The 27,978-nt window shown below is 35.5% G+C and overlaps 3 protein-coding genes across 3 annotated transcripts; all 3 read right to left on the bottom strand.

Annotated features, from left to right (window-relative positions):
• Positions 1-7: 7 nt before the first annotated feature.
• On the bottom strand, positions 8-5,485 carry LOC7490181 (probable glucan 1,3-alpha-glucosidase). Its single transcript, XM_002310501.4, has 6 exons — positions 3,822-5,485; positions 2,768-3,041; positions 2,537-2,672; positions 1,280-1,490; positions 949-1,155; positions 8-522 (listed from the first exon to the last, which is right to left on the bottom strand). Exons 1-6 carry the CDS (start codon positions 5,421-5,423, stop codon positions 154-156), a joined length of 2,799 nt encoding a protein of 932 aa, XP_002310537.1. The 5' UTR covers positions 5,424-5,485; the 3' UTR covers positions 8-153.
• Positions 5,486-9,574: 4,089 nt separating this feature from the next.
• LOC7490182 (uncharacterized) lies at positions 9,575-14,562 on the bottom strand. Its single transcript, XM_002310502.4, has 10 exons — positions 13,923-14,562; positions 13,543-13,640; positions 13,428-13,473; positions 13,049-13,131; positions 12,884-12,948; positions 12,191-12,252; positions 11,351-11,410; positions 10,840-10,872; positions 9,910-9,975; positions 9,575-9,833 (listed from the first exon to the last, which is right to left on the bottom strand). Exons 1-10 carry the CDS (start codon positions 14,406-14,408, stop codon positions 9,789-9,791), a joined length of 1,044 nt encoding a protein of 347 aa, XP_002310538.2. The 5' UTR covers positions 14,409-14,562; the 3' UTR covers positions 9,575-9,788.
• A 322-nt stretch (positions 14,563-14,884) lies between these two features.
• Positions 14,885-26,041, bottom strand: LOC7490184 (beta-galactosidase 10). Its single transcript, XM_002310504.4, has 19 exons — positions 25,628-26,041; positions 25,148-25,246; positions 24,924-25,036; positions 24,704-24,770; positions 24,472-24,564; positions 23,796-23,939; positions 23,342-23,430; positions 22,529-22,634; positions 22,243-22,330; positions 22,010-22,128; positions 21,191-21,355; positions 20,359-20,552; positions 19,531-19,640; positions 18,471-18,580; positions 17,557-17,664; positions 16,702-16,812; positions 16,365-16,576; positions 15,451-15,787; positions 14,885-15,303 (listed from the first exon to the last, which is right to left on the bottom strand). The coding sequence occupies exons 1-19, from the start codon at positions 25,775-25,777 to the stop codon at positions 15,193-15,195; spliced, it is 2,526 nt and encodes an 841-aa protein (XP_002310540.3). The 5' UTR covers positions 25,778-26,041; the 3' UTR covers positions 14,885-15,192.
• Between the last annotated feature and the right edge of the window lie 1,937 nt (positions 26,042-27,978).

The raw sequence follows: 27,978 nt of genomic DNA, 5'->3' as shown, positions 1-27,978 counted from the left end.
TTCCACAGGACGAACAAATTAGCATGCTTATATATTTCTCATGACAACTGAATTTATGAATATTAGTCCAATCTAGGAGTTCACTACAATATTCTAACAACTGGGGGAATTTTTCTATCCTCCAGGGAAAGTTTTGTGGAACTTGGATTGTTCTTACAAAATTTTTATTGTCCAGTCATCGGAAACTTGGACAGCTGGTTTGCGGATGGTTACTACAGAAGATCCACGCCCCCCTTCAAGCATAAGGGGCCCGAGTTCAACTTCGACCTCCTGATTTGCCGGTTCAATGAGAGCATTCTTTGGTCCAGGAGAGTAACCTAGCAGTATAATCCTTTCGAGGATGCTCTTTGATGAAAATTGGGATTTGCTACTGCTGGAGGGGGCCAGATTTATGGATGTAAGCTTTCCATTAGCAAAGACAAAACGGCGATGGATGTAAGCCCCTTGCAAAAATTCATAGCTTTTTCCATCATCGATGTAGAGCTCGCCTTCAGCTGCTTGAGAACTGTTTAGAGCTATCACCTGTACCACCAGAGTTATGACCAATCACTCATGATTTCAACAGCATTTAAGAGTGAGTTATCAAAGGCAATTATACAAAAAATTGTAACAAAATCAGAGGGGCATCAAACCTAGATGAGTTTTTTTTTTTTTTAAAAAAAAAAATGTATTGGAATTACGTTATTTTGTTGACTTAAACAAAGTAAAAAAATCTGCCTTGACATGCATGCACATACTCGACTATATATACCATAAGAAGACGCAGCCGCAAGAATGGCAAGCAAATTCAGGTTGTGTATACCAACCACCTCAGTAGGACCAAAAGTTACATTGCAGGGGCAAGTCAAAAGAAACTCAAGAACAAAATATACTGATTCCAAAATCTAAAAAGTAAAGAGCAGTTGAGACTGCCATGTCCGAATGAGCATCAGGCTGTTAGCTACATACCAGTGTATAAGGATCATTCACCATCTGCGTGGAGCTTCGACGAAGCCGGTCTTTCCTGGGTATAATAGTTCCAGCCCTTTGAAAAGCAGGAACACTTTCCTCTTTGGCCTCCAGCTTGTGGGTTTTGCCTCCCTTGTATGCAGCTCCAGTTCTAATGTCATACCATAATTCTTTCCCAGGCAGGTAAACAGATGTGTATTTTGCTCGCTGGATGGATGAAACCACAAATTTAAATTTGTTAAACAAATGAAGAGGAGAAACTATATTAAATAAAGGGCAAACAACGAAATCCGTTGCAAAATATGTAAAAAAAATTTGGTTGCAGTAGCACCTCAGTGTAGATTCCTTGCACCAGGAGACTGCTTCCAACCATGAAAGCCTCATCATTGCTGAAAGTAATTTCATCAGAAGGAAATTCCATCCACAAGGGGCGCATGACAGGAAGGCCAGTAGTGTTTGCCTCTCTAAATAATGTGTAGAAATAAGGGAGCAACATGTACCGAACACGTATGGCCTCTCTTATTAGCCGTGTGTTTTTCTCTCTGCAATCATTTAAAGAGCATCCATTCACCAAACTTATCAGATAATGAACATAATTTAAAATGAACAGTGGAAGAATAGAATAAAAAGACAACACTGGGAGGATATAGGTTATTGCAAGAAGAATAAAAATTCATTAAGTTTCAATTTATCCCGGACTTGTAGCACATGCGACCACAATTTTTTGCAGATTTACAAAGACCAGATTTCAAAATATCATCAAACTTCTTTTCTTCACTCAGTATCTGTATAAAGTCCGGTCCTTCTGTCTGGAAACTTTTGCATGTCATACATAGGAGTTCAAGATCATCAACAGTATCACTTGAATTTATGCTCCAAGACAACTCTATTCAGAAACACTACGCTACAGCTCCCTTTATGAATCGAACCCTCCCATATAATGCAAGTGAACTATCTCATTGACATGATCTCATGCTCACAAGATCAAGGCAAAAAATATAAAAGAAAATTACTATCCTGTTAGTATAGCCAAGTGAGCATTTTCAGTTGGCAGATGTGAAAGCAGCCAGCTACACTTGTTTTACAGACAAAAGCTGGCCAGGATAGGGAAGTTAAGTGTCCACTCATCAAAGAGCATTATCAAAAGTCAGGGACCAGTATCACAAATTGTCCTCAAATTGGCTATATATTAATAGATTCTAGGGCAATTTTAACACATTTAAGACCAACAATGTCATAAAGAATACCTAATCTAGCCATCTCACCAAGATAACAATAAGAAGTAAAAAAGATGCTAAAACATATACTTAAATCCCATAGGTATGGGATAACCAAGCAAAAGCTATCATGCTGTCATTTATACTACAACCACAACCACAAGGTCAGAATAAAGTTTAATCTCTATATAGACTGGAATAATGGATATGCCTAGATTGAACAAGGGAAGAAGAGTAAGAAAAATACACAAGAACAATGTAAAACACCACTATCAATCATGAGTGCCCTTCCCTGCTCAATGCCTTCATGCCCACATATATATACAAAAAGGGCCAAACATAGTTGAATGGAATAAATAGAAAAGTTATACCCAAATAACCAAGGTTCTCGTCTTTTGGTGTCCTGATGGGCATGGGCCCTGAAGAAAGGATAGAAGGCACCAAGTTGATACCAGCGAACTAATAACTCAGGCTCTGGGTTGCCAAAGAACCCACCAACATCCGCACCTAGAAGACGGGTTTTGAAGAAATAACAAAATGATTAAATACAATCATCTGACAAAACAATACAAATGATTAGGAAAAAAAAGAATTGCATTTACCAGAGAATGAAATTCCAGAGAGACCAAGTGTCAAGATCATTGGAACTGAAACCCTCAGGTGATCCCAATCTGCTGTGTTATCTCCTGTCCAAACAGATCCGTATCTTTGACTCCCTGGGAAGAAGGCTCTTGACAAAACAAAAGGTCTGTCATTCCCACCCCCACGTTTTAGAAGACCATTAGATGTTGCCATGTGGAAGTAGTAGCCATAGGCATTATGCAACTCCCGGTGTTCAATGCCTTCATGGTGTAAAGCATCTCTTGGCATTGAGACCTGGTTACAACAGATATTGAGTTCATTAAACCCTTTTGTCTCTGTAAACATTATAAATGGTAGAATTTATTGTAAGCCCTACTTCAGAATACTCTCTGAAGAAAAAAGGGGCGGGGGGGTGTAAATCCAAGAAATTCTAAACTTCTTTGACAACCTCTGCCCAAAATCTTATCCTCTCGCCAATCATAATAGACAGAATGGGAAATGTAGCTGCGATGAAATTATTTTTTCCATCCTTTAGGTTCTCAAGTTCATAGACAAGCAGCAGTAAAATGCCTCTTACAAGAAGCTAAGCCATCAAATAAATTCCTGGTTTTCTATACAAGTATGCTACATCTTAGGGTAAGTACATTCACTCCAAGATTTAAACTTATAATCAAACCAAAATTGATTTAATCTATCAGACCATATTATATGAAGACAGAATATGCAAAAGACATCATCCAGTATTGTTAATAAACCTATCTACAAATCGCAATGGCTAATGGCTTACTTTGATTTTTACACTAGATTTCAATTCTCAACATGTCTTTATCTCATATTAGTAAATCAAGTGGAAGCTGAAATCTATCCACAAACCACGCCTGCATTCTCCTAGTGAGCACAAGGCTCGATCATCATTAACATTTAAATTCTAAGTCTTTCTGGCAAAAAATAGTAAGAACATAAAACTTGTGGCATGCTATCATCTACCAACTTATATAAGGAAATTATAAAATATAATAAATGAAAGAATAAAAAGGAAAGAAAGAAATATTATTCAGTAACCAAGAAGCATACCTCTGGACCATTGAACACAGAAGGCTCATTCATATCATTCCAAATATATAATGAAGGAGTTGAACCAACATAATTTTCATACGAGAACTTATCACCCCACCACGACCTAATCTCTGGATTAACCATATCCAAATAAGAAGATGACCCAGGCCAGCACCACCCATCAAAATCCTTTCCACTTGCATCCTTTACATAATATCCTTTCTCAGTAGCCTCCTTGTGCAACCTAAAGGAATCATCCCTCTTAATATGAGGATCCACAATAGTCACCATATGCCTCCCTTTGGCTGCCAACTTCTTTTGCATCTCCTCTGGGTTTGGAAACAACACCGGATCCCATGTAAAATACCTTTTACCATCTGTATGCTCAATATCAAGCCACAAAACATCATATGGAATATCATGCTCATCAAATTTTGCATCCACATTCTCCACATCCTCTTCATCCCTATAATTCCACCTACATTGATGATAGGCAATGGAAAACAACTGTGGCATCGAAGGTCTCCCTGTTACACTCGTATACTGTTTCACAACATCTTTTGGTTCCGGACCAACAAAGAAAAACGCATCCACAATCCCCGCCTCACTCATCCAAAACGTATCAATACTCTTCTGCTTAACCAACTCGATCCCAGACTCCGCATCCCACCCATCTCCTAACACGTCAATCTGCATTTCCGCAGCATTCAACCAAAAGAACCCCGCACTCCTCCCTTCTTTACCATGCGAAATCATCAAAGGAATCGACCCATACAATCCAAACGGAGACTCGTTCAAATACTCAAACACATCCAAATTAAACAGCCTATATGGCTCCGAATCTTTCTCAACTCCCGGCCCTCTAGTCGGCTTCAACGCCAAACTCGTTGCGTGTTCCGGAATCCCCGAAACAAATTCAGCATTATAAAATGAAACATCAAAGCTAATCGATTGTGGCCCATAAGGTCTCGTATCAGTATGAGACCTAAATCTCTCCTCCCAATTATCATCACTACCACTATCCTCATTATTATCGCTATCTTGCTTTTCTTGTTTCACTCTCAATTGCTCGAAATCAAATAACTGATGAGAGTTTAGCGAAATTAATTTCTGATTACCCGACTTCTTATCACGAATGTAGATCTCAAACGGATCGTGACGGAGAACGGCGTCGTACCCATCAGATAAGTAAACAACCGTTGATGGAGAGGATTCGCCGTCCACAGTTTCCGTTGAGAGTCGTTGGAGCCAGAGCTTGTTAGATTCGAACTCTGGAAGGACGACATCAGGGACCTGAAACCGTCGTTTAGGAACAGGTGGGTCCGGGTGGTTGTAATCTTCGTCGATTTTGAGACGTAGGATTCCATCTTGGTAGACGGAGAGGGAGAGAATCAAGGGTCGGATTTGTTCATCAGTTTTAGAGAGTAGTTTAGCGGTTAGGTCGCCGTTGGAGATGGAGATGCTGTGAGGGGTTAGAGTGCACGCGCCGGGGGAGCGAGAACGAGCGCGTTTGCAGAAGGGAGTTTGGTGGCAGTTGCGGAATTCTTCTCGTTTGAAGGAAAGGACTGTTTGGGAGGTGAGAAAGAGGAGGGAAAGGATGAGGGGAGCGAGGGGTTTCATTGGAGAGAGGGAGAGAGTGACAGAAGAGAGAGGAAAGAAGAAGAAGAAAGAAGAGGAAGAACTAATGGTAATTTCGTAAAATAAATTGTAGTTGGGTTTTGGGCTGCTGTATTTTAAACTATAGAGGATATTGTCCGGCCCGGCCCAAATTAACTACTTGATTGTTTTGCCCAAAGACTTGTTTCCGTCGGAGGGACAGCCCGATCCTCAATTACCGATTACGAGGATTGATTAAAAAACAAATCCTCTAGTTTACTTTTTTTTTTTCTTGTCTTAATTTTTTTAGAAATTATATTTTACATTATTGGTGAACCAAATTTTTTTTAAATTAGATGAAATAAGTAAATTAAATTAATTTCATATATAATAAAAAAGAAAATCAAACAAATAACAAATCGGATACTCTCTTCTTATAATTTCTCTCTCCAAACTACATTATTTCTTTGATTAATTCCAAATCAAAATAAAAATCAAGTTTATTTTACTCGATCTCTCTCTTATCGAGACATGCGTTGTTGATTCATATATACTTTATCTTGTCTTGCGTTATTATAATCCTTTTCTTTTCTCATCCGAAACATAGTAAAATATAGGTATGTTATAATTTTTTTTTTACTCAAGATATTAAAATGTTTGCTAATGTGTTTTTTTGTTGTTAATTACTATTAATTCATTACAATATATGTTATTCTACTTGATTTAACCAAACATTATAAAATAATTAATTGTTGAAAAGTTAATCTTGAACCTAGAAAAAGTTTAGAAAATTCAATATGGTTGTTTAATCCATAATATTCAGAATCTTGTATATGTTTTAACCATTGGTTAACATAATTAATCATGTTTCTTTGAAAACCATAATTTTACCCGTTATGAGTTACTATTCACAAAACTTTAATTTTTTTAATTTTTTCTTATAACATGTTTAATTTCTTCAATTGAGCCCTTCCATTGAATTGTTTAACCTAATTAGGCATGTTTTTTGAAAACCCTAAAAAACCTCAAATTGAAGTTAATGTGTTGCTATTCACATAACCTTTATTGTAATGAATAAGAAAGTGATTGATTTAATCTTGAGGGATAACTTAACTGGTTAGATCTTGGGTTAGCTCCTCAATGATCACGAGTCTTTAAGGCCACTGAAAGCTTACATGGTCGTTAACTTCAGGGCCCATGGGATTAGTCAAGATGTGCGCAAGCTGGCTTAGACACCCACGTTAATAAAAAAAAATGATTGATTTTATGGCCTATACAAAATTAGTATGCAATGCATAGTTAACTAATCTATAGTTGAGAATCTTTTAGAACATTAGGTTATATAAATACATATCTGTTCTACTATTTGTTGAAAAATAATCAATGATATTTTATTCTTAGCATTATAGGTGTAAGAGGTTTTTATGATCATATTTGTTAAGAAGTACCATTCCAATTTTTGTTCATAACCTTTTGCTAGGATTTAGTCTGCTTAAATTAGCTTCTTCCTCGAAAAGGACAGTAATGGAGTTTTAGAAATCTTGCATAAAAAAATAGTGAATTATATAGTAGTGTTTAAGCCTTGAATCCTGTACTAGAAACCTATCCAACATGAAATGAGATAGAAATTTGGCAATTGTTGCTTAAATGAATTATTAACATATCAATTTACTGTAAGCAACGTTTTATTGATATGGTTTGCTTTGTAACAAGATGTAATATAGTTGTACACTGATTGTTATCATTTAACTTGTAGTAAAAACTCAGATAACTATGGTATTAACAAAATTAAGAGGTGATAATTAGATTTTCCTTGCAGAAGGTGTTAGTAGGTCGATAAAATTGTTAAAAGACAATACCCTAATTATTGGTCTTTTAAGAGTATCATCCCTTGTATAAACATTGTTTAACATGTATGTAATATTGTATTGTACATCATATAAGATACAAAATGCCAGATATATTTGTTTATCATGAAAGTTTTTTATATGTTGAAATATAAGAATTTGCTAATTTTTATGTTACTAGAGAAGATTATGTTGAAATTTGTGTCTAGGTTTCATGATAGACTTGCTCAGGCTGTAAGATGGAAAACAAAGGTCACACCATGTGTTAGGAAATTGTTAGATAAGTCTGTTGAGAAGTCTAGGAATATGAGAATGATTTCAAGAAGTTCTAATGAATATCAAGTTTTTGAGGGCCAAACCAGATTTTGTATTGTTTTGAAGGAAAAAAAAATGGTCCTTTGCATGCATCACAAGAGAATTGAGATGGAAGATTTATGCCATGTATATTACATTGTGAAAACATTTAGGAAGACTTACAATGAGATCGTGCACCTATTGCCAAAAGTTGATATAGATCCTAAAGAAAATGATGTGATTGTTCTACCTCCAAACTTTAAAAGGAGCGTAGGGAGACCTGAAAAGAATAGACAAATAGAACAAGGAGAAGATCAACCTAGAACTATAAATAAAAAAAGCTTCCACACTTAGGTACAACATGTGCAAGTAACATAACCACAATTTCAGGACATGTCAAAGAGATAATGCTGTATAAATTAAAGAATTCAATATTGCTAAAGGATCCAGTGATACTACTAGAAGATCTAGTGGTGCCACAAGAGGAAGGAGTGGTGTTGCCTTTGGATCAAGAGGTTCTAAAGATGGGAAAGCTAGCAAATATAGAAGGAGTGGTGTTGGTTTATCCTTCTCAACCCTTAACACCAACACATGTTAGTTTTTCTAAATATATATGATAGTTCAATTAGTTTAATAATTGTTCTATTACTAATCAATATTCTTTGATTTGTAAACTTTTGTTGATATTTTCTTATCTCAACACTCTACTTAAACTAACATCCATAGTTTTGAAACCCAGTCCGGCCCGGCGGGTCAACCTGAGACCTGGCCGATCCGGGGCTGGAACCGGGCCGGGTTGATAAAAAATAGGAAAAGTCATGACCCGACGGGTTGACCCGGCAAAACCCGGTTAAAAACTTGGTTGCAACCTGTTGACTTTTTTTTTTTTACTAAAACGACGTCGTTTTGAATTTTTTTTTAAAATAGAGATTGACCCGACCGACCCGGTGACCCGGTCAAGACCTAGTGACCCAGTCAAAACCCAGAACCCGGGCCTTGGACCGGGCCGGGTTTAAAAACTATACTAACATCCATTGATTTAAGAATGTCGAAGAATCAAATTATGGATTTGTTTTAATTGTTTCAAGCAACAGGAATGTAAATATTGCAAATCATTGTGGATGTTATAACAGGTTCAAATTATGAATTTTACTGCCTTAATGTGTATGTTTTTGCTATATTTGATATTTATGTTTCACATATTTTGTAAACTAGGAAATACATGTATTTCATTTTATTTGTTTAACGCAAACAATATTGTAATTAGAAACATGAACATAACACACACTACATTAGTTACCAACAACAACTTTACACTTGAAAAAATAACATCTATATTATAGCTATTAATCCAAACTTTATGTAATTCATCTTTCATGTTCTTCATTTCATCTGAAATTCGCTCAATATCATTACCACTTCCTCCCCCTCCTATATTTAATACAATTTCATTCATAAGTTTGCACTAATGAATGAAGCTATTATTGTATAACTTATAACTGTTTTTTTATTTCAGATATCCTAACAATTGCTCTTTCCATGCACTTTTTATTCTTGAATTTAGTTCATTCAAGCTATAGCAAGTTTCTAAGCTATTAACATTAGATATAGATGGCGACAAGTTGATAATATGTGTACATATTGTTTGCAGTATATATGCTAGAAATTTTGGATTGTTGTTGCCAAATCTTATAACAGTGTGTTTGTTGTTATAGTTTATGTGATGGAAATCTTGGTTGTTGGCAATATGTGTTTTGGATTGTTGTTGCTTTGAATTTTCAGCGGTGTGCTTGTTGTTGGTTGTATTTATGCAGGGAGTTTAAAAAAATTAAACAATGGAATACAGATAAAGTGAAATAAATAAATAATTATATATTTTTTTTAATTAGCCCCTTTTATTTTATTAAAAGGATAATATTTTATTTATCAAATTGTTTCTCACCAGAATCAAGATTATTTAGATGATGGGATCAACTAAGTGACAAGATTAATGATAATCCAATTCAAAAAAAAAACCCCAGACTGGTGAAGCTCTGGATCCAACATGTCAAGATCTAATAAATATAGTTTAAACATTTTTAACATCAAACAAAATTTTTTTTATATACAGAGAAAAGATGCAAAAAAGAAATTAGTGGTCTTATGCCTCTCTTTCCCACTAGAAATATCTTGAAGCAGAAACAAATAAAAGCCGCTTCCTTAGAAGTGGAGTGTTTCATGTTTACAAAAGTTGATGCTAACTCTATGGTCATCTTTCACCCATCAGCGATTCCAGAAGAGCAGCTTCTTCTTCCTGCAAAAAAGTGTGAAGAAACTCTATTCACTGAGGAATTGGGTGGCTTGTGTAAAGAGAGAGAGCACCTACTTACCACGAGGGCATTGAATTCGGTCTCCTCGTCTATGGCACTTATGATAGCTGGGTCCTCTAAGAGATCCTGTTATAATCATCAGAGAGTATAAGAGCTAAATCAAGTGGTTATACTTAACTTTAAAAGAAGAAAATCATCACTTGATACGAAACATCAATGAAATTCTTAAACAATCTCATCAAGAAGAGCCTCCTTGTGCAGGCAATTACTCTCAAGATACAGACTGGCCACCATTATTCCTTCAAATCTTGATTCTGGTGAGAAACTCAAATCCACAACTTCCCTAACCCTATCTTGCTTTTATATCAACAACTTCAAGTAAATGCTTAGCCTACTGAGAAAGAACCTTTTATGACTAAGGGTTGGGAGCTATAAAATACACAGTCAAGTTTTTGGGAAAGGAACAAACAGGTCTAACCATGGGCGACAAAAGCAAAGGCCATGCTAAGATCCCATTATGTGCCTCTGCAATGCATGGAATTACTATTCCTGGTAAATGAGAGTGAAAAAGAACTGGACACTTCTTGAGTGATAAAATCACGGTAGCTAATTTGATCACATGTGCACGGACACAAATATTAGTAGGCAGCAGCCATGGGTATCTATGATATTTGGAAAGTGCCACCTATTTTGCATGTCTTTGCTTGCATGGCGTAAAATTGCAAATCCAATTAACCTATTCCGTTAAGGTAGGATTAGAAACCATATTGCTACATGCTACAACATACGAAAGATAAATTGCAGTTCTGGGACAAAAAATTCAGCAAGTCTTTTTATAGCACTACTTTCTACTGCTCATGTGTGTGTGTGTGTGTGTTTGAAGCGAAGATTTAAAATATGAAAATAATCCTTAATGCAAAAGGAAATGGAACAGTATGGAAACAAATGGAAAAAGTAAACAAGCTCCATCATGAAACTTATGTTGCTTACATCATCAGCTATTTGCAACTGCCCATCCTGATCCTGCACAAACAAAATTCAACTTCGGTAAGTTCCATTTCTATTCCATGGATCACTCAAGTCTCCCTGTTCTTGAGCCAAAAACTTCTAATTGAAGTTTTCTTAATTTCTTTCTTTTACTCTCTCTCTCTCTCTCTCTCTTGACTGGTAATTCTCCTTTCATTTAATTGACTTCTGGCAGTTTTTCACAACAAACAACATGAAATCAAGCCTTGAAAATAAAAAATAGAACTGGTTTTCATTAAGTTTGGATAAAACTAGAATTTCATAAAAATCTCCAACCCTTCCAGCCAACAAAATTCAATACCATAGCAGAGCATCTTTGTTGTTTCATTGATGCTAATTGAGTAAAGCATGTGGACTCATGTAAAGAGCTTTAAATTGTTATCCATGGGACTACATTTTCAGGTTTGTTAAGGATCTAACATCCTCTTCTCCTTAGATCTCTTCATTTATAAGAAGAACAGATTAAAAACAGTACCTTAACAGCGACAAAAAGAAGTGGATCGGATGGTGTATAAATCATATAATGTGCGCCATCCTGCAAGACAAAAAAAAGGTAAGGAATAAACAAACTAAACATTTGAAGGGAGTGCAATCCACAATTAATGTGATGTAATGGTGAATTGTCCATTGCAATGGTAAAAGTTTGTTGGGCATGAAAACCAAGAGGTTGCTTGTTTAAAGCCTAGCGGAATATCTTTACAGTTTCCTTCACAGGATAACTTAGTAATAGTCTTCAATCTATATATGTGATAAACTCAAACAATTCTTCATTTAGGACCTTCCAGTTAATATTCATTTCAAGAAAACAAGATAAAATAAAGAGTTCGGATTCCCAAGTCCAGGCATATGAATTCTTTGTGAACATAACTGCAAAACCACAATAATTTGCATCAAACTGAAGAAGAACAGAGTAAACACCCAAATGAGGATGCTATAGATACTATTTTATGATATGGCCAAAGAAGAGTTTGCTAGTGCAGTTGGAGGAGTTCAGTAGCACAGTTGTCAAAAATGATTTTTACAGCAACCAAGATTTCCTTCAAATCCTTGTGCTCTCTCACAAATGCAACTTGCGATTGTTTCATGCCATCCATTGATACTCAGTGGCTTGCAGAACATACTATTAGCAAGCGCGCGCGCGCGCACATGCGTGCGCATGATTGTTTCATGCCATCAACTGATACTCAGTAGCTTGCAGATTATATTAGAAGCACGTGCACACACACATACATGCAGAAGCTTGTCCTCAATTAAAAAAAAAAATGAAATTTGAGACTACACATATATACTCAGAACCTAAGGCTATTATCATTACCAGATGGAAGCATGTAATTTCCACACCTTCATTTGGCAAGCCATCTATATCTTCACCATCATCTGCAGCATTTTAGCAAAACATCTCGTGAAGAAAATAACTTATATCAGCTGTCATATTTATCCATCAATATTTTTGGAGAAACCCAATACACGAAATATATGCAAGAGGGTGTCAATAGGTAAGGAAGAGAGAAAAGGGGTAAAAACGAGAGGACTTCATACAGGTTCTGAAAACAGAAGAATCAATCAAGTAAAAAAAAATTCTAGTTGAGCATATAAAGGAAGTATCAACAACAAAGATAACAACATTCCCATGTGCCCATCTTCATAACATATGTAGTAAACATAATCGTAAATGACATAGCATATTGCATATGGTGATGGGATGCACCCATTATGCATGCTGAAGAGCATCTATTATTGGGCAATTCCAATAAGCAATGGAAGATTAATGATAGTAATCCACCATGAGTTTTTTAAGAATTTCCCAAAAACATTGTCTTAGGAATGCTCCAGTATGTGCAACTACTCATGTGAAACCTCTCAGGAATACTATGCCAATAGAGACGCGTCATTTTACTAGAGAAATACCACAACAAAAGTTGGCCACTGAGATATTTCTATAATTAATTATAGCTGCGAAAATAAATCAAAATCTTAAGGAGTTTAAATATCAAAGGGTGGGTCATACCTGTCCGGAAATCAAATATGTCATCCTCTGAGTAACAAAACCCTCCTCTTGCCGTATAACAGAGTCTGATAAGAAAAAATCCAAACGGTAGGAAATGCGAACAGGAACAAACTTTTAAAAAAATGATTCAAGATATTTTCTGTCCACCTAAAAATTCAATTATACCCGCTATGCACTAAATGCATGTGTATCTTGGCCAGAGCATATGCAGCAGCTGGAAGAATAGATTCAACTTCTCCATCACTGACCTATAAAACATAGAAAATTATAGACTACTAGGGTTGGTTACTATTTGCGAAAAAGAAGGCATTTCCTCAATGCTGCAGAGGGGAAAATGACAGAATTTGTGCTTTTGTGTCCATGAATCCTTCAGCAAGAGGAAGAAAGATGCATCTTTCAAAGATGAATTTTCCCCTTCCAATGTTCCATTCAAGAAATACCAAATTTGAAACCAAACATTGCATGATATCGAATGATTAAGAAAAAGTGTCAGTGCCAAAACTCAATCATTTAATGTTCATAATTGAAGAGCAGAGAAACATACCGCAGACCAACCGTCAATATTTACACTCTTCAATATCTGAACAGGCCTGCAAAAATGAATCTATTTAATACACCAACAAGTATTCCATCACATATATTGCAGCAAAGTCACTCACGTGTCAGCTGGACATAGCAGCATGCATTCATCCCCTCGTGAACTTCTAAATATTCTCCTTATAACACACTCCAATGGATAATTATTCGTGGGATCAACCTGTCAGTAAATCTTCAGAATCTTCTGAATTGTTGAATGGGAAAATGAACATTTCCCTAACGTATCAAATCTTACCATTTTTTTTCTTTTTCGTTTTTTTCAAGGCAATGAAACTAGACAGAAAAACTAAGAAACCCCAACAAAAAAAAAAAACAAGGCAAAGAGCACCCGAAAGGTGCAGCAAAACACAGTAATAACAGAAACTTAAACAGCACTAAAGCAGAAAAAAGTTATAAATTAGAAGAAGAAAAAAACAATAGAAAGCAGAAGAAAAGAAATCACCATGGTGACAATCCGCTTAGTAGAAGCCAAGAGAACCCTTCCACTATCATCCACAACAAACCCAGCTGGTGGTTTAGGCAGAGGCATAGTTGGATGGGTAGATACTTTTCTTGAAACCGAATCCGAATAAAAGCCATCATCACTATCATCATCACTATCATCATCAACCTGGACATCAGCAAGACCGCCATCATCTTTAACAATCTCGACATCCCTCAAATTCAAATTATCACCACTGCCACCTTTACTTCTTCTTTTCTTCTTCTTGTTAGTATTAGGCGAAGCTGTAGAAGAGGAGGAGGAGCGTTTCTTGACGGGTCCAGTTTGGGACTTGGCGGTGGCATGGCAAATGGGGAGTCTAATAGAGTTAGGGTTTTGGATTGAGATTGGAAACGAGACAAATGAGTTTTGTTTCTTACTAGAAGAAGAAGAAGAAGGGAAGGGAGTGAGTTTTTGAAGAGCTGTGGAGATGGATAAGGTGGCCATTAATGAGTGTTTGTTCTAGTCCCTCCTTCCGGCTCAGCTACAACTCAACTCACTGAGTCACCGTCCTAGCTTCTAAGCAGAGGCAACACAAATCTGTGGCTAGTTGTTTGCCAAACTCTACTAGCTCAACTGCAGCGTGAGTCGGGGCGGCAGAGGAAGAAGGATATTTATTTGGCTGTAAATTCCAAACAGTAAATTGTTTTATTTGGTCCCTGTATTTTTAACCTCATTATTACTTAGCCCCTAAATTTTGAAAAACCTATAAATTAGTTCCTCGACTCTTGTACAACCGTCTCAGAAATATTTTTTTTCCTCTTAAATTCGGAATGTACATTTAGAAAATTTAAATTCAAGAGAAAAACCAATATAATGGGTAAATCATAATTGGAAATCTGGGAGGGAATGAGGCCGTGTTAAAGTTTTTTCTTTTTTCTTGCTTCTCACATGTCATAAACCACTCAACAGCTAGAAGAAAATACAAAAAAGAAAAAATTCTCACCTGTTGGGATTTATTTTGCAGAAATACATTGAATTGATTGACATTGAATGCCTCAAATAAATAAGCATTGGCTTTCTGCCTATTTCCCAATACAAATTACAGTACCTCATACATAACACTACAGTTTCTCCCTATAACTCAGAGGAAGATTGAGGGGAAAAACCTTATAGTGGAGGGTAATATAATCTCCCCCCCTTTTTTTTTTTTTTTTTTTGTTCTTTCTAGCTAAGCATGTGAATTTGTATGCTATGTGGTTGGATCTTCTTACTGCTGGTGCTGCTGATTTCAGCTGCATACTGCTTCAACAGCAAGTCTCCTGGTGAAGTCTGGACACAAACCCTTGTTGAAGTTCTCCTCTGTTAGTTCTATAGTGCACTCGGTTTTGTTTAGACAGGCCTGCAATATTTCCAGTGCAGTATTATCAGTAAAGAAACCATTTTTTATGCATTCTTTTATTTTCATTTTTGGATTAGGATGAAGCAAAGAAACATTTTGACGCAAGGAAAAGGCTAGAGTGAAGTAAGAAGGAATTATGTTTCCTACCTTTTCAACAACAGAAATGGAATTGGGGTCGTGGCATTCTCCCTCGCTGTAAGATCCGCATTTTCCAGTAGGAGTTCCAAAACTGGCAAATTTTACAGCTGATATAACGGCATTTTGGGGGCACCCCAAATGGACAGAGGCCTTGGAATTGGAGTTCTTGCTTCCAGCTTCCTGCAATGATTTTCGATCAGCTGAGGGGTAATCCTCGGCGATGAGAGCACATATGCTGGACATTTTTCGTCTCGAGAATGTAATTTTTTCTGGATCTCCACCTTTCTCCTCAAAAATCACCAGCAAGTTTCCAGATGGCTTGAACCAAGAACGTGGAACATGGTACCTGGCACACACAGAATGCAAACTTTCTGATATTGCAACAACAAAATCAATTACTTGGTCATGCATGTATGATATTTTTGTATTTTTGTTTTCCACCAGAAATAGAAAATGAAGACAAAATAACTGACAAATTTTCATGAGGACCAACTAGGTCGAATAGCAGGGTGCGATGCATCGGGAAGCTTTGCGAATTATTCCACAAATATTAACAATTGTGATTGCATAAAATTCAGATTTTACTTAGAAATATGCACAAGGGCCCCTTAGCTGAATCAATAGGCTTAAGGCTGGCAGATAACTTAAGATCTACAGCATCATCTATTTTTTTCCAAAAGCTGATTATCAGCAAACCATCAATCCTTTGGAGACTAGGCATAGTTAGAAAATTATATACATTCATCATGTAGATAGTTACGAAAAAAACTTCCAAAATTTTGTAATTTTGATGCATGGACTCCTGCAACGATGCAGTGGTTAATCATTTAAGTTCTACTGATATCCATTTGGATGCAGTGATGCAATTAAGAGAGAAAAAATATTCAACGATCTCATCAAAAATTTATCAGTTTTCCGTTTACCATCTTTGTGTTGGTTGACCACACCCAGTAAAGCATTTGTCTGGCATGAATTTGCCTCTATAGTCGCATTCTGTAACACACTTTTCATGAACAGAACTTTTCCTGGGCCAGTATCTTCCAATTTCTTCTCCATTCAACCAAGCTAGACCCTTTCCCATATGAAGCATATCCAGCCCAACAGGTTCATTCCCTGCTGGTGGGTCAAGAACAACCTATGAAGTTCAAAATTAATTAGTCATATGCATTAAATGCTTGGAATGCAGTGGCAACGTTCACCTCCAAAGGATATAAGTTAAGTATATAGCATAGCTGAAAGAGATCTTCACTAAATGCTTACCTTGTACCATGTCAAAGGTTGCTTCTTTGGTGGTTCTGATGTTGCAACCCAACTTACACTATTCACTCCCTCAGGCTTGTATATACCAAGCTTTTCTCCTTGCAACCCAATCTGGGAGAAACAGGATTGAAAAAAGAGTCAAGGCTTTGTAAGAAATAAAATGCCACATATTATTCATGAATATCAATGAATTTAGCTATTTCAAATTCTGCATCTCTTAAACACTGCTTCCTGCTGAAGAAACATCACATCATATTGCTACTTCTCATGTTTTAAATTTTGAAGGATTGGGACCTTAAATTCTGTACAGCATTAGGATTCATGAGCGCTTTGTAATAATGAACCTCATGCTACCTTATTTTTGTACAACCAAACCCGTTTTACAACTTCTATCCAATGTATCCAAAATAATTTTCAAGAGGAAAATCCAAAAGTGAATTTGTCATAGCAAAATAATCAATTACTTGTTTTCCAGGAAAAAACCATTCAAAAACAACACCAAAATGACTGGATGTTATTTAATTGGAACTTGTCTTTCATTATTTTCCAAGGCAAATTGCATAAAATATTCTCAACAGAAATTGATTATCACAGCAGTAATTAAGGAGTCGTAATGCATTTTTTATACAGCTTTACTTCATATTCATTTTTAGTGTGATTTTGTATACAGTATTACTTCACATTCAGGTTTACAGTGAAAATTTTCAAGGAAAACTAATTTACCTTAAACTAAAGGAACGGAAAGGGAGAAAATTTTGCTCTCTTAACCAAAGGGAAAAAACCTAATCTTAAAACAGACATTATTACTCCTTTTGTCTGACAGCATGCACAGTCAATATTCACAAAGAAGAATACCTTATAGATCCAGTTAAAATGAGACAAGTCAACAGTGCCATTGTTGAATCCTTCAATCCTAACACTTGTTAGTCCAGCTCCTACCCATTCGTAAAATGAGCCTGCATTCTGAAAGCAACAAAAAGGAGTGTTGAGTCTTTTCAATTTGTTGCATTTGACGAAACCAAACACATGACAAGATAAAGCATGACATCACAAATAACTTCAAAGATCAAGTGCAATATGTTCCAGCTTTTAGTGCCAGCCAATGTTTGATGTTCTGTGGAAGAAAGTTTTACAGATGGCTTCCCCAAAAGTCCATGTAACAGAGAATGAATACTCTATAACTAGGCTCTGACATTCTCTCAAAGCGTTTAAAGCCCCCAGACAAACTTTTTCATCAGTCAAACACAAGATGAATCTATAAAGGGGCAAATATGTGATACTTTGATTGGAGCCCATTCTGATGATGACCTAGGTTCTAGATAATACTACAAACATAAGAATTTTAAGACAATGTCACAACATCATATGGCTTCCACACAATTTTTACACCTGCCAATATTTTTGGATATCTCATTAAACTGGACAGGTTTTAAATGAAGCATAGATTGGGCCTAGGTAAGACCATAAGCATTTGGCAATGTCCTTCAAACTACTAGATAAATCATTCATAAATCCATCACTAGGATAAAAGACCATTCCACGGGACCAAATTTTTCATACTTTTGAAAGCAACTTGGTAGATAATGCAATTAACATCTAGAGATCAATACTGATGTTGAAATTGAAATCCAAGCAGTATTGTGACAAAAAAGTTGGTCTTCATCACAGACACAAAATTATCAGCATGAAAGTTGAAATAAAACCTAAAGGCTTCAGAAAATGAAAATTGGTAATCAAATAAAAAGATGATAATAATAAAAGTAGCTCACTGGTAGGCCAACAGTCATGCTTAGGAGAGCAATTTCATTCTTCCCTGCCTTGAGAGATATGGGATTCTTAAATTTGAAGGGTGAATGCGAGCCATTTCCAGATGCACTACCTGAATATTGGCAATTAGATTTAGTAACATGGTTGCAGGCCGTAGCTTGTATAAATATAATTTGTCAAAGAGATACCAAGAAGAACATTTTATTATCTATTTAATGCAACTTCCTCCAAAATATATATATATATATATATATATATATATATATGATGTAATGCAACCATGGTGCAGTAAAACGTAGCAAGCATAACAATTCTTCATAATCTTAACCCTAAGAACTGCCAGGTCTCCTTCAGATGATATATTTTGAGAAAACAGCGGTTTGTTCCTGCATAAGTTCCTTGAATGCTTCATACAACAAGAACAAGTTCTGTGATTAGAACTTCTTAATGTCTCCGAAGATGTCTAGGCATCTTCTATCTAGTTTCTTGTTTGTCCATCCTTGCTGCATCAAGTACAGCTAAGTAAATAAAAGCTAGAGTGGGCTCTAGTTTCCTGAAAAGACTGTCTTATTCTCTCATGTGCTATCAAGGAGAAATCTCCAAATTCACCAATCAGAATATCAGATTGAGGAACTGAGCAGGATAAGTGTGATATTTCACAAATGCTAAAGAATGTCTGGGAATCAATAATTATCATAGCTCAATTCACAACTTTTTCAAAAATCCTCCCATCAAGAATCTTGATGGACAAAAGATTGTAGCCTTCCGGTAGACCAATAGAAAGAGCTAGAAAATTTGGTTTTTAAACTATGTATACCCAAAAATAGGCAAAGAAACTTAGAGAGTAACCACGTACAACATTGAGGAACCTATGTGCTAAGACTTCATAGCAAGCTATCACACTTGACTAGCTTTGAATATAAAAATAGTGCAAACGCAAAATATAGTGGTACAGAGGGGGAAAAAGAATATTAATTGCATATTTCAAAATTAACCCAACAAGTTTCAAGAGAATCATAATAAAATAAATTTACTCCTAAAAGGAATGAACCAGATAATAACCTTGAAGTTCCTGATTCACAAAAGCATGAAGAGCATGACCCATTGATTCAATAAGAAGAACTGGATGTCTTCCCTCTTTCAAGAACTCTTCATTTTCACCAACAACAATACTGCCATTGAAGAATTCTATCAAGTTCAAAACCAATCTTACAGTACAATAGACCTCTTCTATAAATAAAAAATCATTTTTATACAATCACGTTTAAGTAGGAATAATCCAGTGCTGCAGATGGACACGGTTAAGAATTTCTTTTCCTCATTTTTTAAGCATAAATATATAAGCTCACATATAAATCATGGAATTATTATGCAACATCAATTGCACATGTCATATTTAGAAAATAGGTAGCAAGATAGCAATGATGGTTTAAATTGATTCTTAAATATTGAGCAGGGTACAAGATTTGAAGATTAGGAGAAGAAGACAAGACGCCAGAGAAAGATCAAAGGGAACCACTTGTTGAGGTACAAAGAACTGGAGTGAGATGAAGCACCCAAGACCATCATAAAAAATAAATAAATAATAATTTTGCCCATCAAAATGCTGGTTGAACATTTAATTCATTTTTCAGTCAGAATATGCATTCTAAGCATAGCACTCACTAGACATACTAAAGTGTCTGATCTATGGATACGGAAATTACATGAAAGAATTCTATTTCCTTGAGGATAAAAAAATAAACACACACATACAATGTGTTTTAATTTACATTTTTTTTATCATGTCCAATTAATCATAAAACCACACGGAAATGGATAACATTAGAATAGCAGAGTAAACATCCAAATACTAATCCAGGCAATTAGTTTTAGTAGAGCAACACCAACCTTGTTGTGTACCAGAGGTAGTCCGTGGTATCTTTTGTGGTGTTGATATGATCCACAAAACCATTTTTCATGAAGTCAGGTTCTCCCCAAATCCCAGCTTTCTCCACGAATACTTCCCATTTAAGAGCTTTTGAGCCATCCTTTTGCTGTAAATTGTCAGGTACCATTTCAACTAAAGCAGTCTGGGAAGTTACCTGTTGAAAATTTCACGCACAAGTGCAGAGCCTAATTCAGAACAAGAATTGTGTGATAGAATATAGGACAAGCCAATTTCATTAAAACAGACTAACTGCCTGATATTAATCTGCTATTAGGAAAGAGTTACTGGAGTTTTCTAGTCTTATGATAGGATGGATGCTTGATGTTTTTTAGTTTTGTAATCCGTCCTTTTCTAAGCTTTGCAGTGAGCCATACCAACTACTTCCTCACCACAAGGAGAAACTTTCATTCTCAGTATCTCAGCCTTGCCAAAAACTTTTCCATGTAAGATTTTCATTTATTTTTTGCAGTGATAGCAATGGCTGATTTTATTTTTCAGTGGGATGATGAACACTGTAGAAATATCGTTGTCACATACAGACTCAAACAATTGAAAGGATAAGAATACAGGAGCAAACCATATATGGGTCATCGTATGCATTTAATTTCAACTAGGTTTGATGCATAGCTCATAGGCTGAAAATTATCATGACTGTTATTTTGTGGGTACTTAACCCTTATGAAAAGATCTTATACCTCGTGATGCACTAAAATTTCTGCACTCTGGTGTAAATCATATGTGGTAGTAGGAAGTTTATCAGAATGCTTGAATTTCATAATATGAAGACATTACCTTTGCAGTGTTATATACTACATTCTTGCAGTCAGGCAGAATGCTAACTGACCAGGCTGGCAGCTTATATGACACATTCTGAAAGTCAACTGTCTTGTCATTTTTATCATCTATGTTAGCAAGGAAAGCAACACAACCACCTGATGCATCAGCATAGACGTCGGCCTGCAATAAGTGATCAGTACAATGAATGTATAGTTTCAGGGAACACCAGCATATAACACAGCCCAAATAGAAATTGCATAAACATAACATCAATATGACCAGTACAACGCTGGAATTCACATCCACCAATCATGCAATCTGAAATTTCAATACCTAATTGTACTAAATGACAACAAATGTTAGAATTTATGTCGCAGTTCTAGACATATGGCCAAATGACAGAGTGCTCACACCTCTACAGATGATATGCAGACAGCAGAGATATCCCATTCTGAAGTAAGATTTTCATATTGTAGTCATTCGGTACAATCAAACCAAACACTGATCCAAAAGAAAGTGAGGCAACAAAAACAAATTTGACTTTGCAGTAATACTACCCATATTGCAAGTTTCAATAACATCATTTTGTGTAGTACACAAAGCAAAGTCAAGAATCCATCTCTTGATGGCTTCATCAGGAAATTTTGTAGAAACTAGAAGAGAAGAGAGAGAACAGAGTATCATGAGGGAAATAAGGCATCCATCAATTTATATATTGAAATGCTTTGGATTTATCTACAGCTAAATATGGAAGCCAAACTAGTAAAAAGTAAATTGGGAAAATAAATATGTAAAATTTTGCATGTGCCTGAGTTAGGAAGAGCATAAAGGTACCTCTTGGGAAGGACCCAGTGATAAATTAACTGGCTTGCTGTTCAGTAGGACATGCTCACATAACTTTATAGCTTTATGAAGTTCCTTCAGGTGTCCCCACTTTGGTAGCCTAGGCAAACCTATCAGCAAAGCCAGAACTCATAAAATTGACATTATGCACATGCTCAATTTCACATTGCAGATGCAGAACATGAGCACGTGACAATTAGAAGGTGAAAATGTAAAGTATTCACCATATTCATCAATTGGTGCCTCATAATCATAACTTGTTGTAATGAATGGTCCACCTGCAGTGCGCCCAAAATTTGTTCCTCCATGGTACTAAACCACAGAGGACCAAGCAGCAGTGTTATGTTAATTATAGAAATCATCATACATTAACAGAAACTTTAAACTGAAGGTGATCAGCATGATTTAAGAATCAAACAAGTATAGCACTCTAACTGTGGATCAAATACACTATATGTAAAAAAGTGCAAATCAACTAGAGAATTCAAGACAGAATATCAAGTAAATTACCATGTAATAATTTTGTACACTGCCACCTTTCTGGAAAAAGCGAGCAACAGAGAAAGCAACATCTTCAGCTGGCCTGTGAGGATTAGGGGCCCCAAATGTCTGAAACCTGAAAAAGACAGCGTTGGTCCCACTTAAATGCTTTGGAAGTTACTGTACATTTCATACTAGACCCAATAAGGCTACAATGCAAGAGCCAGTGAATCGATCCAGATGGATCAAAACAGACCATCTCTCCAGTGGAGGCCTCCTCGAATAGGAGTGATCACCTATTATAAGATGCTAGGCAGAATAGATAAGGACAATAACAACTGAACCAAAAGATTGATAAGCAGTTTTAGACTACAGAATCTCTCGAGGAAGCACAGGAATGATATGACTAAATTCTGTCTGATTACAAATCTAAATAAGAACTTTATGCCTTCAGGGTCCAGATATAATGACTTTTATGCAGAGACAATTCTTCAATTTCTCAAAGAGCTACTTTACATGTGTTGATTACTTTCAGTAGTTAAAAAGAGTTAGAGATATGTAACTAGGTAGTTAAAAAATTATATTTTGTACACATAGGTTCTTTCTGCTTAACGTTTCACTACTCTCTAATTCATTGAAATTGTTCACCACCTGGTGTGTAATTAGTAAGCATGGGATGATTTACAACATAAACTACCATATATGAAATTCAAGTACTACTGTAGCATAGTCTCACTAGAATTAAAGCATATGGATGGCTAAATCACGGTTGTTAACAAATTTTCATAAGCTAGCGAAGATTATACATAACAAATAGGGGCAAGAATAGGAATTAAACATTACCATCCAGGCCAATTCTCAGTCCAAATTTTAGGCTTGTCTGGAAAAATAGGTTTAAACTGATCACAGTAGAAGGAATTACAAGTATTTATCTGCACCAACAAGGATGGAAGAAGAAATGAGTAAAAACAATTATACAATTTTTACGCAAGGCTAATATATACGATACCAAGTGTTTTATGACCCTTCTATTAATATAGTTATCACAACGACCCTCAACTTATCAATTAAAAACCAATCACTAATAGTCGTACAGCATGCAGATGCAACACATACAAACTGGTATGTCAACTCAAAACTTAATGTAGCCTTAGTTCCAACTAAAAAAATTCAGCCAAATGTGGTACAAGGTTAAAAAAACTCCTCTTCAAGTATAATAATGCACTAGCTTGTATCCAGCAGTCCCATTTAGCCAGTTTTTGAGATACCTAGATGTAGGGATGTTATAAACTCTCACCACAGAGGGAGGAGCGTCGAACTGCTGGCACATTATCCAAGGCACGCCTGTATTTTGAGAAACAGCCATTTGTGCTGCCCATGCAGCATATCGCTTTCCACCTTCTCCATAAGCACCTTCATAGTATCCATATTCATTTTCAACCTGCAATTGAAACCAGGTGCATTGGTTATGTAAAGGAAAAGAAGCCCATTCTCAGTAAAAGGAAGATGACATGAAAATGACAAAAGAAACAGAACAAAAGAGTGGGCCATAGTTAGTTCAATTATGCACGGAAAAAACTCAGGAAGTGCTTCAAAAATTTGCATCATTTAATAAGCCTCTCTTGAAAAAGAACCATCTAAGATTCTGACATCATTTGAAGGTAGCAAAACGTTCAGTGAGATCAGTTCATAAAAGTAGCACAATTACCTCTAATAGTACAAGCCACATTTATTTGTACTAAAGGAGACATATTCAATGACTAAAAGCCATTTGGATGGTATACTCTGTTAAGGGAATGTTCAAAAAATCAAGGCTCATCACCTGAAAGAGCCACAATCCTCCATATTGCAAAAGTGCAAACCAAACGGTTGAAATCAAAGTAAGGAAAACAAATGACAATTCTTCTTGATTTTATTGAATGTTGAACCGAAAATTGATAAATATTAGAAACAGAGATCATAGTTATACTTGCCTGAGACAAAATTATGGGACCCCCCTGCGATGCAAAGAGCTTTTCTTTCTTCATTAGCTTAACTATGTATGTCGTGAATTCCTCCATGTAGTACTAAACACCAAAGAGTTGGGAAAAAGAAAAAAAAAACATCAGAAAACATCAATATTTCAATCACATGTGAATGAAGATTCAGGAACAGGAATCTAAAGATCCTCTTACTAATGAGACTCCTGAGATCCCACTGTCATACCTTGAAATTATAATTATCAGTCCGGAAGACAGTTCCATTAACGTAATGCAACCAGACAGGTATACCCCTATTTGTACACGATTGAAAGTAAGGAAAGTGATGAGAAACGAATAAAAAGTGCTGATGAAAAAAAAATGTGAAATGTTTTTAAGATATAAGTGAAAGGAAAAATCCATTATCATTCAAAAAGCTGTATAATCTAAGACGGCTACAGTCATACCCAAAATTCCATTCAGCTGCAACGAATGGGCCAATCCGAAGGATTAAATACATCCCAGCCTCCTGGACAATATTTATAAACTTGACCAGATCGAATCTTCCATCGAAATGATACTACAATTTCCCAATTACAACCAAAGAAATAGAAAGAGTTAATATTGAACTACAAAGATAAAAATGGAGAACTTTTACTGCCAAATGACTAGACATTGTAGTTCCACTCACCTCGGAAGGAGAAGTAGGCTGATGAACATTCCAAAATACATATGTTTCAATCACATCCACCCCTCCTTCCTTAGCTGTTTTTACCAGCTCTGGCCACATCTGCCACATACCACCATTCACATTAACAAAATTTACTATCAAAACCCAAGATGCAGAAAGCAATCTAGAATCCACGTTGCTAATCCAATGAAGCCATGCACAATTACCATCCTAAAATACACACCACTTCTAAAAGAGAAAAACAGTACAACAATTCACTACACAATTCAACAAAATTTTAGAACCCAGTAAAGCAATACAAAAAGTCGATCCAACAAGCTCTTAAAGCAAAACTCTCCAAACCCAGTTAAGAAAATCACCAGTTAAACAAAACCCAAAAGTAAACATACAACGTTTCCATTTTTCCATATTATTTTCCAGCATTTTCTTTAATAAAAACCAAGAAAACAGAAAACCCAGTTGAAGAAAAGTGACACTGACCGCAGGGACACTGCGAGGATAATGAATGGCAGCAGAAATAAGAAGCTTTCTTTCACCATTGATGATCAAAGACCTACTATCATAGCTCACATTGCCCGCAAAACACAATGTGAAACACAAAGAGAAAAAGAAAATGAGACCGAGTGCCATCAAAGGCAGTTTCTTTATCAGTTTTGCTGTTAGTTAAGAGTTCGCAACACGGAAGAGCATGTGTTAGTGTAGTGTTAAGAGTTGTAGTTCATTTTATAGGCGTGTTGAGATCAGCATTCAGTGATAGCTAGTAGACAAACATTGCCAGCCCATGCTTAGCATACATGGCAGGGTTTTAGAGAGAGAGAGACAGAGAGTAAAGGGGGTTTTAGAGATTTTTGGTAGATCTACTTTTCATTGATATGGTGAGCCTAGTTAAAGTCAAAAAAGTTTTGCTGTCTCTTGAATTATTAGCTGAAAGAGATAATTTTATAAAACTTGTGTTAAACTGTCAATTGGATACACCTTATCATTCTATTATCAAATTGTGGTGATAACAAGTATTTTTTAAATTTTTTTCATTGATATGGTGCGCTAAGGATTACACCATGTATGATCAAAATGTGGTATAAACGAAGGATTTGAGTAATTGTGCCGGCAAGAGGCCATAATTGGAAGTGTAGTTTTTGTTTTTATGATTCAATTATATTTTTAAAAAATTTAAATTTTATTTTATTTTAAATTAAATTTTTTATATTTTTAAATTGTTTTAATATACTGATATAAAAAATATATTTTAAAAAAATTAGATTGATGCATTTCAAACCGGAAAACACTTTAAAAAAATTAATTTAAAAAAATAATTTAATACATTTTCAACCAAAAACATTTTGAAAATAAAACTCTACATTCCAAACATTACCTTGGTGTGTGTAGATAGATAAGAATTTTATTTTTTTTACAGGATAATTAAGACTTGTGACGTTCGTTTATAAGGGTTTGTTATAGATGGTGAAAAAGCTTGCAAAATTATATGTAAAAACGAAGAAGAAGAAGAAGAAGAAGAAGGAGGAGGAGGAGGAGGAGGAGGAGGAGGAGGAGGAGGTTTAGTTGAATACGGAGGGATGGTTAGTGGTTGATGTGTGTGTTTTATTTCAAGTGGGGTAAATTGGGTCCAATTCTTGCCTTTGTCGTCAAGGAAAGGGAGATCACATCACCTTCTGTAACCCTTTTCCTTAGAAATTCAAAATCGAAAATGTAGGCTCACCTTTATTTCTGAATATATATGATCATTTAGAGGAAAAACTATCTCTTCTCCGTGAATTCTTATCAATATATGATTAAACCACGCTAATCATGAACAAAAGACATATCAATTTGGTTAACCAATAACTCGATTTAATTTCAGCATGGCAGTCAAAAAATAAGAACTTAGATTTCCTTAGAATCTCACCACATTTTGCCACAATCCCATGTTAGATATGCATTGGAGCGCTTCTGAACCTGTATAGATGCTAAAAGCTTCAACCTTATCATTTATGAAATGCTTATATTCATGTTACTTTCTTGAAACATAAGAGATGGCGAGGATAAAAGCTTGTTTAATTGAAGACATGGATATAAAATAAATATATATATTAGAATAGTTTTGAAGTGATTTTTTATATTTTTTAAAATAAAAAAACAAGTATTTTATATTCTTATTTCTTTTATCTCAAAACAGTAATCAAATGTTACGAAATCATGAGATTATAACAACATTAAAAGTAAACGAAACATACTTCTCTGTGTTGAGATGATTACTCTATTTATTTGTATATACACCAACCTCATATAAATGTACATATAAAATATATATATCAATGATTAATTAATACATTTTTCACTATAATACTCATTATATTTCATAGTGATAGGTTAACGTATTTTATATATGTTATTTTTGCTTAAAACCCATATTTAAAAATGCCAAAAACAAGCTAATAACCTAACATATCTAAGCATGGCAGAATGCTAAGCTTAGATGATATGAGTCTAGCTTACTTTTCAGACCCAACATCCTTGGATTCAGCTATGTACTAAGCCTAAATATATGTGGATCTTACAAGATGTCAAACTCGACATCCTCTTCTCAGCTACAAGCTGAGCTCAAATACATGTTAGGTCACGATATTTTGTTTGCTTATTGTAATGACTCTTAACATAAAATATTAGAAGTAAAAATAATCATCTCTTTGTATCCCTAGGTGTATAAAAAAAAATTTAGGGTCTACCATATTTCCATCAATATTAATATTGTGCAAGAGATATTTATTTCTCATTAATGTTGTGTAAGAGATATTTATCTCTCGTTAATGGTATCAAGAGAAAATGACATTTTA

This window comes from Populus trichocarpa, chromosome 7 (genome assembly GCF_000002775.5).
Source record: "Populus trichocarpa isolate Nisqually-1 chromosome 7, P.trichocarpa_v4.1, whole genome shotgun sequence".
In the NCBI taxonomy this organism is placed as follows: Eukaryota; Viridiplantae; Streptophyta; class Magnoliopsida; order Malpighiales; family Salicaceae; genus Populus; species Populus trichocarpa.
The sequence above is the reverse complement of the archived record's forward strand: the minus strand, read 5'-3'. Positions and strand labels throughout refer to the sequence as shown.